Source organism: Anser brachyrhynchus (genome assembly GCF_964034855.1).
Source record: "Anser brachyrhynchus genome assembly, chromosome: 26".
Lineage (NCBI taxonomy): Eukaryota > Metazoa > Chordata > Aves > Anseriformes > Anatidae > Anser > Anser brachyrhynchus.
Window position 1 is genome coordinate 1648061 of NC_137719.1, and position 19914 is coordinate 1667974.

Consider the following 19914-nt stretch of genomic DNA (forward strand, 5'->3'; position numbering starts at 1 on the left):
AAATGAATATGGGATCCTAAGCATGTGCCTGGGCTACTCCCACCTCAGGCTGCTGAAGCGTGACAGCCCCTGCCCTTGCAGCTGCCTCAGGAGGGTTTTTCTGCCATTTTTCGTGGCCCTTAATCCCCTTCCTGTCACACACCCTCTCACCCCTCAGAGCCCCCCCACACCCCAGGAACCGCTTCAGGGCAGCTCTTCTGCCCTTTGCCTCCCTTTTCTGCATCTTGACAAAGACAAGCTTTTTCATTCATCTAGCAAAGGTTTCATTCCTGTCAAGCAGCGTGAGAAGGCAGTTTCCTTCACATTGCTTGTCAGGGTTTTTCTCTCCCCATTGGCGCCACAGGCAAGTGACAAGTAGTGTGGTCTGCCCTCACAGCCCCCAGAGAAACCTACATTTTCTGTCCAAATCCATACAAGCACTGTTGTTTGTAAAGAATCAAGAATGTAACCACCATTTTGCAAAATAGTATGCGTCAAAAACCTCCCCTAGGATTTGCAGACTTGACTCAGTTGAACCGGAATTTGATCTAATATTGCACTTTCATCACAGGTTAGAAGTGATGGAGAGAGAGAAAAATCCCTTATTTTTTTGAAAGATGTGCTGAATTGGGGTTGGAAAATAATTTTGGAATCTTTACAGTGATTCCCCGTTACAGACTCAGATTGCACTGATTGCACCCAAATCTAACAGATCAAGTTGAGACAAAAACCAATTATTCAAAAACCACCCTAAGTGAATCATCTATTCGTACAAGAAACGTTTACTTCACCACAGAAGATAAGCTGGGGCAAAGTGAAAAAAGTTATTGTTGCTACCTAGAATAATAAAGAGACACCTGTAGACTTACATGTTGTTGAAATGTCCTATTTATCACGAAACAATTTTCAGTGGCAATGTTGCATTTGAGCCATATATTTTGGTGAACCCTGTGATTATTTGGTAAAGTACAGCATGTTTTAGATGGTGCAAAGGCTCCAACTTATTTGTGTTCTGTCTAATGTAAAGTTATTTTTTTTAAACCTTAGGTTATCTCTGGTCCCCAGTTTGATGTAGATTTTCAAAATTAGATAGCAAATATGTCAGAAAGTTATCATAAAACACATTTCCTTTTTCACTGCAAATGGATTCTTATCTGATAATTTTGTCAGACTGGCAGGTCAGAATTTGCAGAAGTACAACCCCTATATTTATGAAATAGTTATAGCAGGAAATAATGTCCAATGACATACAAACTTGGATACAAATTACTAGATAATTTTATTTCAATACTTAGTCATTCCACGCCTAATTTTGAGGACTAGCGTATATAAGGTGGATGGTTCACCTCAGTCGTTCCATCTGCACTTGCATCAGCTCTGCAGTCAAAATGAAATTCACTGTGAGTATACATGCTATTTTCTTCTTATAGACTAAAACTCTGATTTATAGCTATTGCCTTTATACCTCTTAAATGCCTATGTCTATTTATAGTAGAAAGTTACTCTCTGGGGAAATTTCACTCCTCCAGAGGTTGCAGTTTAGACCATATTAACCTGAATAGATGAATTTTTGTAAAGGTTTAGCTATGCACTATTCAACCTATGCTAACCTTAGTGTGGTGTCCATTTTTGTCAATAGCCTTTTTGCAAATCTGGAGCAACACACTGTGGATCAAACCACTTTCTTGTGATGCCTATGCAGAGGAAATTTAAATTCTCTCTCCTCACTCTTGTAAAATATCTGTATATTATTATATAGATCTCTGTAGCAACTTCAGATTTAGCTCTTAAAAATGTAGACTACTAATGTGTACTTAGTTTGCATTATTCTGGGGTAAAACAAGAATGACTCACTTTAGGTGACTATTTTAAATCCAGTATGAAAGCAAAAAATATTCAAGGAGTACACTTCAACATCAGATTAAGAAAAAGCCACTATGATTCTCATGACAAGATCTGTCAGCCAGACCTGCAGCTACATTTTTATGTTTTCAATGTTATTTTCAGATTGTGGCTACAGTCCTTTTTGGACTCTTGCTGACTCCAGCTCTTGCTGAATACGTGAGTATAGTGACCAAATTTTACATTGCTGCTCTGTTTATACACTCCCTGCTTCTTGAATTTCCCCCTGCCTTTAGGGAAAAGGAATCTAAGATTTTTTTCACGCATAAAACTCTGAAACCACAGATGACAGTTGTAAAATACAGAAATTATTCACTGAATCTATTAAAAGATTCTCAGAGCTACTAAAGAATGCCTTACTCTTCTGTCATTTTGACAATATGGTGGTTGCTAAAGGTGTGACTTACGGGCCAGCATTTGCTATCTTATAGCACTGCTCTTCTAAAGCTTTGGGGAGATAACTGACTACCGCTTGAAAGTCTAAAAATGTTAATTTTGTCTTCTAGTTTCAGAATGTGAAAACAGTCAAGAATCAACCCTTCTACAGGAGAATCAACGTTGGCGTTGGCTACCAAACTCTGACCATCGATAGTGAGACCCTTGTGGCAGTTATTGAGGACAAAACAACCCGTGAATCATGGAAAACTGTTTGGAACTATGATACAGTGAGTGGCAAAGAGCATGCTTTTTCAGAAGATTTATGAGGAGACTAGCTCCTACAAAGCTGACTGAAATAGACAGCTTGTTTCTTTATTCTTAACATTTTGAGTCCAAGTTTTGGGGTAAAAACTTTCTATGTTCATTACTTTGATTTTTAATACAGACTTTATTTTCATCTCTGTTACTGAAAAACTGAATTCCTAAGTCTCACCCTTTTTTATACAGGGCTTTATTGCAAGCAAAGTAGTGTCAGAGAATGTCTGCTACATTTCTAGAATGGACAAAATCGTGATGCCTGCTCTTTCTTCAATTGCTGTACTTGCTGAAGAGACTAAGGTAAGATAAGAAAGGGGCAGTAACTTGTAAACTTGAACAGTAACGAAAACTAAACTTTAAGTATGGGATATCAGAGAGCTATTTTCAACAGCTTTTAAAACAATATTTTTTTAAAAACAATCTACATTCATCATGAAATAGTATCAATTTCAATGACATTGTATATTAACATAATTTGAAAGCTTTGAAAAATTAAAATATCTTGTTCTAGATACTTGCAAAGGAGGTTTTACTGTTTTTGTTACATAGCACTTAAAATAATTTTATAATGATCTAAAGGATTATGTACTTTAGATTATCTACTTTTTAATACTGTGTTGTATTTTAAAAAATTAGTTTTTTAGCACAATACTCTTCATAATCTGACATTCTTTGTATAAGAAAAGAATTTTCTAAACTCTAATTTCTAAAAATACATTTTTTAGGAAGCTCTAGTTTGGGAACAGCACATAATCCAATAACAACAACAACAAAATATTTAGCTAAAATGTCAAGCCCTCATAAAACTTTTTCCAAAGAACTAATGTCCATACTAGTATAAGTCCAGCCCACAGAATTAGTGCAAAATTTTCAAAAATTTCAGCATTCAGCATATTAACCTTTTGTAGACATAGACTCCTGCTAAAGTCTGAGAACTAAATCCTTATAAAAATCCAGGCTTTAAAGGGAAAGAATGTGTGATGGGGAAGAAAAATGGGGTAGTTATATAAGTTCAGGTTTGAGCAAAACCTTTCACCTCTAAATATAGTTCCAAGTTTGCTTTTACTAAGATGTATATCTGTGCCCTCTGAAGCCCTCTCAACTCACTGCTTACCAGCAAGAAGGAAGTACATTTGAGTAGGCTTTCAGGAAAATTTGATAAAATTCCGCAGTAATTTTGAAAGTATAGAACAGTCTCAGTAATCCCTGCTAAGTGTCTCTTAACTGTGGAGTTCATCAAGCTGTTTCTTAAGAGTATGTTTTCTCTTTCTTGAGTAAACTAGGTTGTTGGAAGTGTCATGGTGATGTCTTTTTTCAAAAGAAAAAGAGTAGGTGCATTCTACTCTCCCACTCTCCCCCCAGTCTACATTTTCTCTGAAAAAGTCTAAGTTCTGTAGTATGCTAAGAAACAATTTATTTTAGGAAGCTTTCAGCGATCTTATTTTTGGATGGCAAGTTACAAAGATGGTTAATTCCGAGTCATTTCAACAAAAAATTTCACTTTCCATTTTGGACTATTGCTTTGTGTGTGCTGTTGTTTGAATCTCCATTTTCCTTTGAGGTATAAGAGAGCATCTCCCCATATTCAGTTCAACTTCTGTATTAATGGTATGATCCAGAACAGGAGTCCTGTGGCTATAGCTGAATAATGAAATACAAACTAGCAGGAAGCCTAGGTCATAAGAGAAAATCAGGCATACGGAAACATTGTCTAGAGGACAAAGTAGGAAAATATATTTGAAATTCACTGGAAACAAAACACCCTGGAACAGTTCAGAGAAACTGTCCCATTAAAACATTCAGCAGTTCTCAAAGAGGTCATAAAAACTGCTTGCGAATTATATTAATGTAAATACATCTGCCAACTGTTGCTACTGCTCTGCTTGGTTCCAGTTTTAGATAACTGAACAGATTTCTTCTCTTTCCACTCTTCACGTATCTCTAGGGTAAGAGGTTAGTAAGTGATTGAGAAAATACTTTGGGGGGAAATCTGTGTTAAAATACTGTCTGCACTTCTCTTTTCCTATGCAGCTACTTAGTGAAGTTTTCCATTCTCTTTAGCCTGCTTCCACCTTGACTCCCTTAGAAAGATCTGTTCTAGGAATTGTCTTCAGTGCTTACTAATGTCTCATATTTTCACATCATTTTAGAAGACTATGCACTAAACAGAGTTTTGGTAGAACATCAAGCATTCACTCATCATTCCAGAAACAGGAATATGCATAACATTTAATGGATCAAGGCACTGATCTTGTTGAATGATGTTATTTGATGTTTAGAACGTGAAAGGCGAAAGAGTGGTTACAAAGGATGTCAGATACGTCATCTCAAACAGACGTATCCGTGACCTCAATTCCTATGGACCAGAGATCTACAGTCTGTGCAGAGGACTCACAGCTTACTTGGCTTATCAAGAACAACAGCAGGAATCGGGTAAGTGTGATCATATGAGCTTTATGTGTAACTAAGCAAGTGATTTTGTTTCCATCAGAAATACACAAATGCTGCTGTTACAACTAGAGACAGGCACAAATTAGGAGTTGCAGGAAGGGCTCAGTATCTCTGCAGTTCAGGATTAGAACAACGTTGAGTTACAAACTCCAATAAAATATTCTAATCCAAACTCTTACTACTCTTTTTACTAAAGTTTAAGGAAGCTTAAGTTTTGGTCCAGAATTTTGCACATTGAACTTACCTGTAATGCCAAGGTAAAGCGGCAGCACAGTCTCAAAAACTACTATCCTTCATTTCAGAGATTGCTGAGAGGTTATTGAGGAATCCCACCATTAAACAGCTCCTGTTGAAGTCAAGCACTTATGTTTCCCAGTATTAAGCCAAGCTGCTTCATTCCCTGTAGGTTTTTCAGAGAGAGAGTGATTACAATGTAGGAGCTTAGTGGCCTCAACTTTATAGGCTTGTTTGATAATGTCAAAGCCTGACAGGACCTATGAGGTAGCACTAACATAACTGTACAATACACAGTAGTATATACTAACAGTATAGAGTACTATAGTGCCCCTTAGTACTAGAAAATGTAGAGAATATTAAACAGCATATCTTTGTGATCCTTTTTATGAGTTAAAGGTCCAATTGCATTTGGTGACTACAAAAGAATCTTTCACTCAGAAGTCAGTCCTGCAGCATCAGCAAAGTACTCTGAGTCTTATAGCAACCTGGTTGTTTGCAACCAGTATCATGTGAGATATGCTCCAAAGATCAGGCATAGGATGTTGCATTCTGACATAGCAGTATTTACACTTAGTGCTGCTCACCTGGCTTTCATAATTGCTTTGATATTTGAAATGGCCCAATTTGAACAAGAATGCAAGTGCAATGTCCCAGGTATTAAGGGCTGCCAATCAATGAACAGATCATTTAAAAACATCTTGGATATTAACTCATCATACTTTCTTTTCTTTTTTTTAGGAACCCAGGTTTGGTACAACCAAAACTCATGCTACAGACTTGATGTCCTGAATCTTTTGGGCATTAACTACTGTCAGGCTCAGACCGTTTGAGCATCGTACCTTTCTTGAACCTAGTAAGAATGCCCAGTAGCTGAACAAAGCCATCCCTGATGATGTTCTTCCCTGACATTACATCTTTCCAGAGTTTTGTTCTTCATGATCCAGATGTTGAAACAGATCAATCGGTGATAGTATCTTTCAAATAAACACCTTTAGCATGGATGAACTGTGGCTAATTTCTCATTACTACACTCTTTACTCTTTACGATCTATGAAAGCTTCCAGAAAACAAACAAACAAACCACCCAAATCATAGAATGGTTTGGTTTGGAATGGACCTTTAAAGATCATCTAGTTTCATCCTCCCTGACATGGGCAGGGACATGAGTGGTGGTTTCACACTGGTGAATAGTTCAGCACCACCACACTGCTCTCTCACTCCCACTCCACAAAAAGACAGGGGGAGAAACTAAGATGAAAAGCATTAGCAGATTAAGATAAGTGAGATCCCTCACTGAGTACCGTCATGGGCAAAACAGACTCAGCACAAAGGAGATTACTGTAATTTATTGCTTACCAATAGCAGATTATAGCAGTAAGACCTAAAAACAAACTAAAAATACATTCTCCCCCGATTCACCTTCTACTGCCTCCTACCCCCACACAGCTCAGGGGAATGGGGGTTGTGGTCAGTTTATAATGCTTCATCTCTGCCACTCCTTCGTTGTCACACTCTTCCCCTGCTCCAGCATGGGGTCCCTCCCATGGGATACCATCCTTCCTGCACTGATCTACCACAAGCTTCCCACAGACTGCAGTTCTTCAAGAACTGCTCCAGTATGACTCCATACCAGAGGATGCAGGCCTTCAGGAACACACTGCTCCAGCATGGGTTCCCCATTGGCAGCAGCTCCCACCAGACCTCCTGCTCCACTGTGAGTGCCTCTCCACGGGCTGCGGTTCCAGCCCAGAGTCTTCTGCATGGGCTCTCCACAGGCAGCAGTGTGGTAATCTGCACTGACATACAACACCATGGGCTGCAGGGGGACAGCCTGCTCCTCCAGGGTCCTCTCCAAAAGCTGCAGGGGAGCTTCTGCTCTGGCACCTGCACCACCTCCTGCCCTCCTGCACGGACGTTGCAGGGTTGTTTCTCTATATCTTCTCACCCCTCTCTCACAGCTGCTGTTGCACAGACGTTTTTTCCTTTCTTAAATATGTTCTCACAGAAGCACATTCAAGGTCATTCATTGGCTCAGCTGTGATTAGAAGTATGCTCCTTTTGGGGCCAGATGGAACTGGTTCTTCCCTGACATGGGACATCTTCTGGACTCTTCTCACAGAGGCCACTCCTGAAACCCCAACCCCTCCCCAAAACCTTGCCACATAAGACCAATACAACAGCTTCCACTAGACTAGGTTTTTCAAGGTCCCATCCAACCTGACGTTCAAAACTTCCAGGGATGGAACATCCACAATTTCCCTGGGCAACCTGTTTCAGTGTCTCACCACCCTCATAGTAAGGAACTTCTTCCTAATACTTAATCTAAATCTACCCTCTTTTAGTTTAAAACCCTTAACCTTTGTCCTATTACTAAACACCCTGGTAAAAAGTCTCTACCCATCTTTCTTGTAGGCCCCCTTCAAGTATTGGAAGGTTGCAATAAGGTCTCCCTGAAGCCTCAAAAAACTTTCTGAGGGTGCACTCGATCCCGCTGTTCATGTCACCAATTAAGATATTATACAACATTGGTCCCAATACAGACTGCTGAGAGACAAGACTCGTCACTGGTTTCCAACTGGACATTAAGCAGTTGACCATAACTCTTTGTATGCACCCATCCAGACAATTCTTTCCCAACTATCCACCCAGTAGTCTATCCATCAAATCCATGTCCCTCCAATTTAGAGACAAGGATGTTGTGTGGGAATGCATCAAAGGCTTTGCGCAAGTCAGGGTAGATGACATGAGCTGTTCTTCCCTTGTCCACCAATGCTGTCACTGTCACAGAAGGCCAACAAATAAGTCAGGCATGATTTGCCCTTTTTGAAGCCATGCTGGCTGTCTTCAGTCACCTCTCCATCTTCCATATGCCTTAACATGGTTTCCAGGAGGATCTGCTCTGTTAACTTACTGGGCACAGAAGTGAGGCTGACCAGTCTGTAGTTCCTTGGATCCGTCTTTTTACCCTTTTTAAAAAAGGGTGTTATGTTTCCCATTTTTGATCTCGATGGAGACTTTGCCTGACGACCACAGCTTTTCAAATATGATGGATAGTGGCTTAGCTACTCAATCTTCCTGTTTCTTCAGGGCCCTGGGATGCATCTCATCGGGTCCCTCAGACTGTTCATATTCAAGTTTCTCAGGTCTCAAACCTGATCTCCTACTTGGGGTGGGACTTCATTCCCCCAGTCCCTTCCTTGAAGTTTTATGACTTGGGAGGTATGGAAAGAGCAATTGCCAGTGAAGACTGAGGCAAAATATTGAGTGCCTCAGCCTTCTCATTGTCATTTGTAGCCAGGTCCCCTATCTCACTCATCAGAGGTGCAAAATTTCCTTTATCTTTCTTTGCTGTTTTATGTACCTGTAGAAACCCTTCTTGTTATTCTCCGTATTCCTTGCCAAGTTCAGCTCCAGCTGTGCCTTGGCTTTCCTGATCCCATCCCTACACTCCCAGGCTATATCTCTATAATCTTCCCAGGATGCATGCTCCTGCCTCCACTGTCTATGCATCTCATTTTTGTATTTAGTTTGGTTAAGAGGTCCTGACTCAGGGATGCTGATCTCCTGACTTCCTTACCCAACATCTTGCATGTTGGAATTGAGAGCTCCTGTTCCCTAAGAAAAGTGCCTTTAAATATCTCCCAGCTCTCTTCTGTTCCTTTATCCTTGATGACAGTTTCCCAGCAGGTCCCATCCATTAGACTCTTAAACAGCTGAAAGATTGTCTTCCTGAAGCTTAGGGCCTTGACTATGCTTTTGCCCTGCCTATACCCCTCAAGATCATGAATTCTAGTAGACCTGCAGCTGTTACCCAGACTACCTCCAATCTTGACCTCTCTAATAAGCCCTTCTGCATTGGTGAGCAACAGGTCCAGTAACACATCTCCTCTGGTTGGGTTTTCTATCATCTGGACTAGGAAATTATCCTCAAGGCACTCCAGAAGAGTGCTTGCAGTTTGCCACGCCACTTTTCCAGCAGATGTCAGGGTGGTTGAAGTCCTCTATCAGAATCAGTGCCTGCAAACATGTTGCTTCCTGTAGTTGAAGAAAGAACTCTTCATCAGCACCCTTTCCTTGGATCAGGCAACCTGTTGTAAACACCAAACAAGAAGTTCCGTTTTCTGGCTTGATCTCTAATTTTTCACCTATAATCCCTTGAACTGTGCATTGCACAGAGCTGTGACTGAAAAACATCAACCCCATTTTTTGTGTAGAGGGCAACCTCCATCAACATTCCTTCCTTGCCTGTCCCATTTGAACAGTTTATAGACATCGATTGCAGTGCTCCAATCATGTGCTTTATCCCATCCAGTTTCAGTGATAAGCTGAAGTCAGCACAGGGCTCAGTCCCCCTAAGAACAAATACAAACATTTCAAATACAACATTTGAAGAAATGCTTTTTCTAGTCCTCTCAAGAAAGCAAGCCAGCCATGAAAAACTAATTCTAAAACCTCAAATATCCTGTCACAGCCCATTCTTCACCTTGACTTAATTTTAGGGGGACACAGAGAAAATACTGAGAAATTTGTTTCTTTGCCAATTATTAGAATTTCCATGAATTTTCATGAGGCATACAGAACTGCTTGTAGAGCCTAACACACTTCATCAAAGCTGTCAACAACTACAGACAGCTGCTTGAAAATAGGCAAGGAAAGCTAAAGAGGCCATTGCCATGCCACAAGTGTGCACTGGGGAATGTTGTGTGCCCTGTCCAACAGGTACACAGTACATTGGGTGTGAATTGGCTGAACAGTAGGACTCAAAGGATTGTAGTGATTGGGAATGCATCTGTCTGTCAGCCAGTCAATAGTGGTGTTCCCCAAGGCTCAATCTTGGAGCTGGTTCTGTTCAATAATTTTGCCAATGATCTGGATGCAGGAGTTGAATGCATCTTTAGTAAGTTTGCTGATGATACTAAAATGAGAGGTGCTTTTAACTCTGTGGAGGGATTAGTGTCTTGCACAGCAATCTAGATAGACTGGAGCATTGCACGATCAGCAAAGGCATGAAATTTAACGAAAACAAATGCCAGAGTCTGCATCTGGGACAGCATAATGCCGGACATAAGTACAGGCTGGGAGACAAGTGGTTGGAGAGCAGCACAGCAGAAAGGGAGCTGGGGGTGCTGCTTGACAGCAGGCTCAACGTGAGCCAGCAGTGTGCATTGGCAGCCAAGTCTGCAAACTGCATTTTGGGGTGTGTATAAACAGAATAGCTGTCTAGTCAAAGGAGGTGATTCTCCCTCTGTGTTTAGCATTGTTTGGCCTCGCTCTGGAGTACTGTGTGCAGTACTGGGCTCCTCGATATAAAACAGATGTTAAGATACCTGAATGTGTCCAGAAGTGTCCTTAGTGATATGGTTTAGTGTAGGACTTGTTAGTGTTAGGGCTGAGGTTGGACTAGATGATCTTGGAGGTCTCTTCCAACCTAGACGATTCTGTGATTCTGTGAGAAGAGGGCAACAAAGCTGGTAAAAGGGTTGGAAGGCATGTCTTATAAGTAGAGGCTGAGGACTTCGTTGTCTTAGGTTGTCTTGTTTGGAGGAGACCTCATTGCTCTCTACAACTTCCGGGGGGTGGTGGTGGTGGGTGGTGGTGATGGTATAGAGAAGGAGGTGCTCATCTGTTTTCCCTGGTATCTAGTGACAAGACACGTGGGAGAGGCTCAAAGCTGTGCCAGAGAAGGTTCAGACAGGACATAAGGAAAACTTTACTGAGAGGGTAGCTAGACAACGGAACAGGCTCCCCAGTCTCCCCAGTGAGGTGGTTGATGCCCCATGCCTGTCTGTGTTTAACGGGCATTTGGCTAATGATCTTAATGACATGTTTTAACTTTGGGTCAGCCCCAAAGTTGTCTGACAGTTGTACTCAACCTTTGTAGGTTGCTTTCAACTGAAACTATTCCATCTAAACCTTTAGACAGATATTAAAGTATCTGATTGCACCTCCTCTACCTTTTTGAGCCCATTGGGTATTCTTAAAAGCCGGCTCTTAACACAGGGCACACCCATAAGGGTGGACAAGCAAAGTACATACATTACAAATATGGCATAGAGAATTAAGACCTTCCACAAAATAAATAAATAAATAAATTAAAAATAAAAATAAAAATCTCATTTATGGTGTCATGAAAGGTAGAATGAGAAGGAGAATACAATGAATTTGTTTTGTTAGGGAAAGAATATTCTCAATATTTGTACGATATACAGAGTTAATATATTCCTAAAATAGAGCCCTCTAAATGTTTTTCCACTACATAGTGAGAACTGGCCAAAGACACCACAGTGAACACTCGGAGGAATGGAGTTTTGTTTCAAAGATGCATACACAATACAACACAGTTATAACCTACATACGACAGTGCAAGATTCCCAGATGCTTACTCCCAAAGGCCTCTAACTCAGCCTTGAAGGTGCAAGAAAATGGGCTTAGCTTTCCTTCGTTAACGCTGCAATGGCACTGTTAAGAGAGGTAAAATATGTATTCCATTTATACTGCCAGGGCCATGTAGAAGGAGTCTTTATGCTTTCCTGACAGTTTACCCCAGATCTGTATTTCCAGTCTCTCAGTAGTATAAATTTGAAATGAATCAAGCCAGGAATACAATGATGTTTCTGCTGAATTAACCAGGGCATGTGACAGTTTGTCAGACCTATGTCAGCTCTAAGAAGACAAACAATGATCTGTCTACTCTGGCCCAACATGAAACCTACTGTTAAAAAGTTAACATACCATTATTTATTTATGTAACAGTGGGAACAGGAGTAGGGCCAGTAAATACTAAAGCTTTAGCAAGACAAGTTCCACATTGCTCAAAAGATTAAAATCAAGATAATTTCTTCTGTTCAGACAAAATAGTCAGGATGTCCTCAGTTATCCAGGTGCATATGATCTGTGTTTAAGAACACCATCCCTCAATTTCTATTACTTTCTTACTTCAGAGGCTTTATTCTATAGCAGTTTGAGAGGATATGGAACTTAGGAACATCGCAGGCAAAAATGTTATCTGGATTAGCACACATCAGTCCTAGCAGGGGGCACAAGGGGGAGACTTAAATGTGTCTGTTGTAGTTCATCTCCTTCCTTTCTGGGGACATTTGAAGAGGTGCTACACTCTTCGTCTTGTAGTAATGAATTGACTGTCCACATATTTCAAGCCCAAGAATTTACTCTGAATCAGAGCTCTCAAAGAAAGGAAGTTTGTGTCTAAAATGCTGCAATCATGTATTTTTCCTTTAGAAGATGGAGCAAGGTATATGTAAAGCAGCTGAACTGCCTTTCTGAACACTTGATGTGTTGTAGTCAAAAACTGCATTGGAAGAGTATGTTCCAGAATAAATGTCAAATAGAGAAGTGTTCATATAATGACTGATGCTTGCTGTCTGGTGGACAGTGTCCCTACTGTGTCCCTTACTAATGAGCTGGGTAGCCTAGAAACACAAATCTGTCATCAGGCATATGCTGTACCAAACCACAGGAATGTTCTTCTTGAACAATAACTGGATTCTGAGCAAAGAAGGGCAATACTCTAAAGAGAAAGTTCTGTTCTTGGTCACCAGAAAAAAAAAAGGGAAGCTGCCCAGGAAATTTATATTATGCTAGTTGCTCCCTACCTGAGTATAATTTTAAAGAAGCTTTATTAGATTTCAGTATTAGATTTTCAAATTGAAATTATTATTAGTAGACCTTCAAAGCAGGTAAAGTCCCCTAATGAGGGACCATTACACAGTAACCAAAGGACTGGGACAGTTAACTTGAGTTTATTCTTCTTAACATGGCAATTAGTAGCTTTAATATAAAATGTAGGAACCTGTTTACACTTGGGTATTTTTGTCCGTATACTGAGAAATAGCAGAGGAGAAGAGAATTTAATGGAAAACACAAGCTAGATTGACATCATGAAGGTATGTTAATATAAAATAACTGTATGTATTAGCAGAGAATGACTTGGAGATCTGTTTTTAAGGCTTGAGTTAGTAAGAATGTTGTCATGTGAATGATCTGGCAAAAGGGATGCCTGGAAGAAAAATGTGAAACTTGCCAAATGGTCTTTTGCTTACCTCACTTGTATAAGCTGGATTCATTTAAAAGAGAAAGATGAGAGGCAGAATCTGTAACGTAGAATGGAAAAGATTAAAAGCAATTCCTATATGTTCTGGAGATATTTTAGCTGCATAATGTGACTAAGCTTGCAGGACTTGAATTTGCACCTCAGTTTTGCTAGTTTTCCTTAACATAATTCCATGGAGAATTAATTTTATCATCGTTTCTTAAGACAACTACAGCTGTCTCTTTCTTTGTCTGATTAACTTACCTCCACCCCTTCATGCCTTTGCCCTTTCTTTTCCACTCACTTTGGGAACCAGGGGTTCTCAGTGCCTCCCAGAACTGCAGCTGAAAGTATTATAGTAAAAAATATTTGTCAGAAGTTTGAGGCTATTAAAACCTAAAAATACCTTAATTCTATTTCCAAGCAGAATACAATGATAAACACAATCTTCAAGAAGATGGGCTCTAAGTCTTGAATTGGCCTTACATTCTTTTTTTTTTTTTTTCTGGGTAGATACCACTTTTAGCTAAACCACCTGGATAAAATGTTTACTTGTCTCATTAGGAATTGATGTAGAGCGCATGAAATATTTTCTTTTATGTATTTCTCTATGTATTTCTTGTCAGCCTGCGCTGTGTCTTTTCAGTTTATCCCCCTCCTAATCCTGTTCATCGATCTCCTTTGGGTATTGTCCATTGCCTATGTTACTGCATCTATTAGAGCATTCTTTAGTTTTTTATGGAACAAAATACTGAAGAGTATATGCAAGGTGCAAGTTTGGCTTTTTTAAATTCTAAATTATTGTATGTCAGTGCTTGGGTGAGAGCTCTGGAGATTTGCTGTGAACTATTCTCTGCCATTAAATGTCACCTGATGGACTATGATAATCTTCTCCAGCGCCAGTGGATGGTAAAGGCTGGAAGACTTGTAGTGAGGCTGGTCTTGCTACATTTGTTCTCCAGAATTCCCCTTCTAGCAGTATGTAGCGAATGTGTACATGTGCTCCAGGAGTGGACTGGTAGGCACAGACTGTGGGCTGGGCTGACAAGACATAGCAGCTCCACTTAATAAAAAACAAAAAAGTTCCTATTGAAGCATCAGGTATATTTATTTGAGTCCTTATCTTAAAGCTTTTTCTTCAAATAGTTTGTACTCCAGTTCTGTATTAAGCATTGCAGGTGTATTTTTGTGGTTGCTGAGAAGCTTCTTTGGTCTGTTGCATGGCTAAGTTTCCTTTTCTTTCATTCATACATGTTTGGCATTAAAACACATACTACTACTGAAGTTTCTTTCTTCCTTTGCTGGAAAGGAATCTAAATAGAGAAATACTAATAAGAAGGCAAAGTAGGGCATGACAATAGCATAAAGGATATTGTATAATGTATTATGGGATATTGCATCAGAATTACTCAGAAAATAAGTGAAAATCTCTCCTGAATATTGATTCTTGCCTTTATGCCACATTTAGACTTATCCTGAGCAGAATAAGACCTGATGGTATGTAAAGAAATTAAAAACTTAACCGACTTAATTGTCAGGGCTGATAAATAGCTTTGGTTAATGCAAATGGCTACTCTTTGATAAGCCCTTAAGTCAGGGCTTGCATTCCCTCTACCAAAGCTATAGGATATCCTGCAACCACCTCAGACATCTATCTGTATTTGGGATATATGTCCAGGCAGTCTGTAAAAGACTTACCACCTGTCAGACTACTGACGGGCAACTTGACACGGGCTTCATGGACAATAACTATGACAAAATGGAGAAATCTTAGTTATCAACTCTACTAGTACAGCTACCATGGAACACAGTATCTTGCTCTAAGACACCGACAATTTGAATTGGTTTAATCAAAATTACATTGAAAGCATATTAATAGACCTCTTTTTATTTTTTTTTCCCTTTTTCTTTTTCTGAGCTTGCGAGAGAAGGAATACCTGCATACCAAACCTACATTTAGTTTTAATATTATGACCTGTGGTTGAAGCTATCTAGGTTTGATTCATTAAGAAAACACATACATATCTGTCTATTTCCAATAACGAAAGCTTTGATATAGAAAAATGGGAGATAACAGTCTGAATGACTGCTTTCAATGTACAGTTTGCTTGTGTGAAAGGGGTAAGTGAATCATTCAAGCCTAGGACCTGGGTTAAGGTGCAAGCCTAGGACCATGGAAAAGTACTGTTTTCATGGCTTGCAAAGCTAGATATTTCTCAAAACCGGGAAAGAACAAGGTTGATATTTTGAGATGGGTAATTTATTTTCAGGACACTGTTCAGCCTCTAATTGAAAGTTGCAAATTAGAATCATCTTCATAATCTTAGCCTGCATGCTTTTTTGCTTTCATTGTTTATGTAAATAACATTAGTTTTCAATTTCAACAGAACCATGAGGACTGCTGAGAGGCACAAGCTATGCTGATGTTAGCCTACTCCTTCTGGATATGACCTTGTGTGGAAACATTTTCCCGTTCCAGACAAGAAATTCTCAAAATGTGACGTTATTTCAGTGGCAGCACCTCACTGATGTGATTGACACTCCTGCTACCAAACAATTCTGTTCTAAGCTTTGGTTCTCTTCAAGTCTTGACTTCTGTAACAGCAAAAATCCAAAGGAGTTTTACTTGATGAAAATCTGCTAGCCTGGTTTTCCTGTGTTATTAAAATAACCTTTTTGTCCTTCTCTTTACCCAGTGCTGCCAAATCTCCATAGAGTTTTTTTGTCATCAAACCTGTTCCCATGGAAACACATTTACAGGGAAATTGCTCCAAAATTACATTTCTGTACCAATAGCTATTTTACTGCGGGACATGCTTTTCAATGGACTGCAGTTGAAACACATAAGAGAAATAGTGGCTGAATACCTAAAGAAGGGACCCCCGGACATCAAAGAGCAGTCTGGGTGATGCTTGTATAGGAAAATGTAAGATTTCTTACTAGGTATCAGTTACAAAAAGGAGTTGAGACTATGTGAGACTGAGTTTGTGACTTTCAGAAAAATTAAAATTCAGAAGAACTTTTAATCCTTGGCACATGTTCACTCTAGATGTCCAGTTTCAGCAGTGAAAAGATACAAAGACAATTTCTGTGCTTGCCCTCAACATCCAAAAGAGCTGGCAACAAAAACTCAAACCTCTCAAAGAAAGGCAAAAAGGAAATGGACTACACCAAGAACCTGAATATTGTAGACCTGTCCAAGTGTTTCAACAGAACAGTGGGCAAGACTGTACAAATGATTTGTTAGATGATCAGGAATAGAACTTCTCCTGTCCTGTGGGCTACACACTAGATTCAAGTACCTCCTGTGCTTAAAGTTCATAATGCAGTGAGAGATCAGACATCATTGTGCTGACACTTGAGACAGAAGGGAATCATAGAATCATAGAATCATAAAATCGTTAAGGTTGGAAAAGACCTCCAAAATCACCTGGTCCAACCATCCCTCTACCACCAATGTCACGCACTAAACCATGTCCCTAAGCACCAGGTCCAACCTTTCCTTAAACAGCCCCAGGTGACTCCACCACCTCCCTGGGCAACCCATTCCAATGCCTGGCTGGTCCTTCTGAGAAGAAATTTCTCCTAATTTCCAACCTAAACCTCTCCTGGTGCAACTTGAGGCCATTCCCTCTACTCCTATCACTAGTCATCTGCAAGAAGAGGCCGACCCCCAGCTCCCCACACCTTCCTTTCAGGTAGTTGCAGAGAGCAATAAGGTCTCCCCTGAGCCTTCTCTTCCCCAGACTAAACAACCCCAGTTCCCTCAGCCGCTCCTCACAGGACTTGTGTCCCAGGCCCTTCGACAGCTTTGTAGCCCTTCTCTGGACATGCTCCAGGGCCTCGATGTCCTTCTTGTAGTGAGGAGCCCAAAACTGAACACAGTACTCGAGGTGCAGTCTCACCAGAGCAGAGTACAGGGGGATGATCACCTCCCTGGTCCTGCTGGCTGTACTATTCCTGATACAAGCCAGGATGCCGTTGGCCTTCTCGGCCACCTGGGCACACTGCCGGCTCATGTTCAGGTGGGCATCGACCAACATCCCCAGAGCCTTTTCCTCTGCACAGCTTTCCAGCCACTCTGCCCCAAGCCTGTAGCGCTGCTTGGGGTTGTTGTGGCCAAAGTGCAGGACCCGGCACTTAGCCATGTTTAACCTCATCCTATTGGCCTCAGCCCATCGATCCATCCTGTCCAGGTCCCTCTGAAGGGCCTTCCTGTCCTCTGGCAGATCAACACTTCCTTATAATTTGGTAACATCTGCAAACTTACTGAGGGTGCACTCAATTCCCCCATCCATATCATCAGTAAAGATATTAAAGAGGATGGGCCCCAACACTGACCCCTGGGGAACACCACTTATGACCAGTCACCAGCTGAATTTCACTCCATTCACCACCACTCTCTGGGCCTGGCCGTCCAGCCAGCTTTTAACCCAGCAAAGAGCGTACCTGTCCAAGCCATGTTTCTGGCTGCCAGTTTGTCCAGGAGAATACTGTGGGAGACTGTGTCAAAGGCCTTGCTGAAGTCTAGGTAGACTATGTCAACAAGCTTTCCCTCATCCACCAGGCAGGTCACCTGGTCATAGCAGGAGATGATATTGGTCAGGCAGGACTTGCCTTTCATGAACCATGCTGACTGGGCCTGATCCCCAGGTAGTCCCACATATGCTGCATGATTACATTCAAGATGACCTGTTCCATCACCTTTCCTGGCACTAAGGTCAGGTTGACAGTCGTGTACTTCCCTGGGTCCTCCTTATGACCCTTCTCATAGATGGGCGTCACATTAGCAAATCTCCAGTCATCTGGGACCTCTCCAGATGACCATGACCACTGATAGATGATGGAAAGTGACCCAGCAATCACATCCACCAACTCGCTCAGCACCCTCAGGTGGATCCCATCTGGCCCCATGGACTTGTGACAGTCCAGGTGGAGCAGCAGGTCTCTATAACTGTTTCCACCTGAACTGTGGGGGGTTTCTTCTACTCCCCGTCCCAGACTTCCAGTTCGTGAGGCTGAGTACCCCGAGGATAAGCAGTCTGACTAGTAAAGACAGATGTAAAGAAGGGATTAAGAACCTCAGCTTTTTCCTTATCCTGTCATATCCCTGTCCTTGTCATGTTCCCCCCTGCAACCAGTAAAGGATGAAGATTCTCCTTGACCGTCTTCTTACTGTTAATATATTTGTAAGACATTTTTTGTTACCCTTTACCATTGTGGCCAGGTTGAGCTTATGTTGGGCTTTAGCCTTTCTGATTTTCTCTCTGCATATGCTGGCAACTTCCTTGTACTCTCCCCGAGTTGCCTGTCCCTTCTTCCCACCAGACATAAACTCTCTTTTTCTCTCAGACACTCAGCAAACCCTGTTCAGCCACACCAGTCTTCTTCCCCAACGGCTCATCTTATTGCACACAGGGTCAGCCTGCTCCTGCGCCTTGAAGGCTTCCTTCTCGAGGAGTGTCCAGCCTTCCTGGACCCCTCTGCCCTTCAGGACTGACTCCCAATGGACCCTCCCTACCAGCATCTGGAACAATTCAAAGTCTGCCCTCTGGAAGTCCAAAGTAGCACTTTTACTGACCTCCCTCCTGACTTCACCAAGAATAGAGAACTCTACCATTTCATGGTCTCTCTGCCCAAGACAGATCTGCAAAAATGTACACTGCAAAAATGTGCAGTTCTGAAGTATGTGAGAATATATCTGAAGCAACAGTTCTTAGCAGGATGGTCATATTCTCCATGTTTACAGCACTTTGAAAAGAGTGCGTCAGACTGCAAATCAAGCAATGCAGTAGGACTTTTTAAATCCCATTATATGAAATGTAGTCAGTAAATTTGAATCATTCATTCTGTGCAGCTTTGCTCCCTCCTGCTGGGCATGTGTGCTTATCCTTTTGCCTTAAAACCAGAGGAAACCAATCTGCAGATAAAACTAATATTGATTTAAATGAACAGCGCTTCATCACTGTTGTTTGTGTATTCACTTGCTCGAATCAAAGTTAGTCACATGTTTCTAGATTGTCATTAATACCTTATTTAGACTTAATTGTTTCAGGGTTCATGCACTTTAATGTCTTCCCAGGGAGAATTAATGCTGTCTAATTCTACGATCAAATTTGACAGCCTGATAAGGAGAATACTGAGTTTTCATTCTTGTAAGACACAGGGGACTGAGAATCCCGTGTTGTGGTTTGGACTTGGACATTAGAGCATTTACAAATTTCAGCCTCAGGTTCGTATAACAGTTATTCGGTTTGAGAAGGGAGGTCAAATTCAGCCACCTGATTTTCAGAAATACTAAAAAAGAGAAGGCTCTAGTGATTTCCTCAACATTTGATCAAAGCCCAGGAGCAGTGGGACTTGGGCTGATTATCTTTGTTTAAATTTGATTACACAGAAAGAGACACCATAACAGATGAGTGGAGTACACTGAATCATGTCTAACTGTAAATGAGTGTAAGAAACAGCTGCAGAGGTATTGCAAGGATTCTCTAGCACTGACAAAGTACTTGGAAATGGAATATATGTACAATGCTGAGTAGAGGAAGCAAGGCTGTTGAGAACTGCATAGCCTTGGCCTCAAGTCGCGCCAGGGGATG

At 41.1% G+C, this 19914-nt stretch overlaps 1 protein-coding gene across 2 annotated transcripts in view; it reads left to right on the forward strand.

Annotated features, from left to right (window-relative positions):
- The window catches only part of GKN1 (gastrokine 1), a 41981-nt gene extending 35706 nt beyond the window's left edge, over positions 1-6275 (forward strand). Inside the window, exons 1-6 of one of the 2 annotated variants that reach the window (XM_080568360.1) lie at positions 416-1379; positions 1987-2040; positions 2388-2546; positions 2767-2877; positions 4857-5010; positions 6004-6275. In XM_080568360.1, the coding sequence (XP_080424486.1) occupies positions 1317-1379; positions 1987-2040; positions 2388-2546; positions 2767-2877; positions 4857-5010; positions 6004-6095 (633 nt within the window). In that variant the 5' untranslated portion in view covers positions 416-1316 and the 3' untranslated portion in view covers positions 6096-6275. Of the gene's footprint in view, positions 1-415; positions 1380-1986; positions 2041-2387; positions 2547-2766; positions 2878-4856; positions 5011-6003 lie in introns of those variants that run through there. The other variant, XM_080568359.1, reaches the window with a different exon arrangement.
- The last annotated feature ends 13639 nt before the right edge of the window (positions 6276-19914 follow it).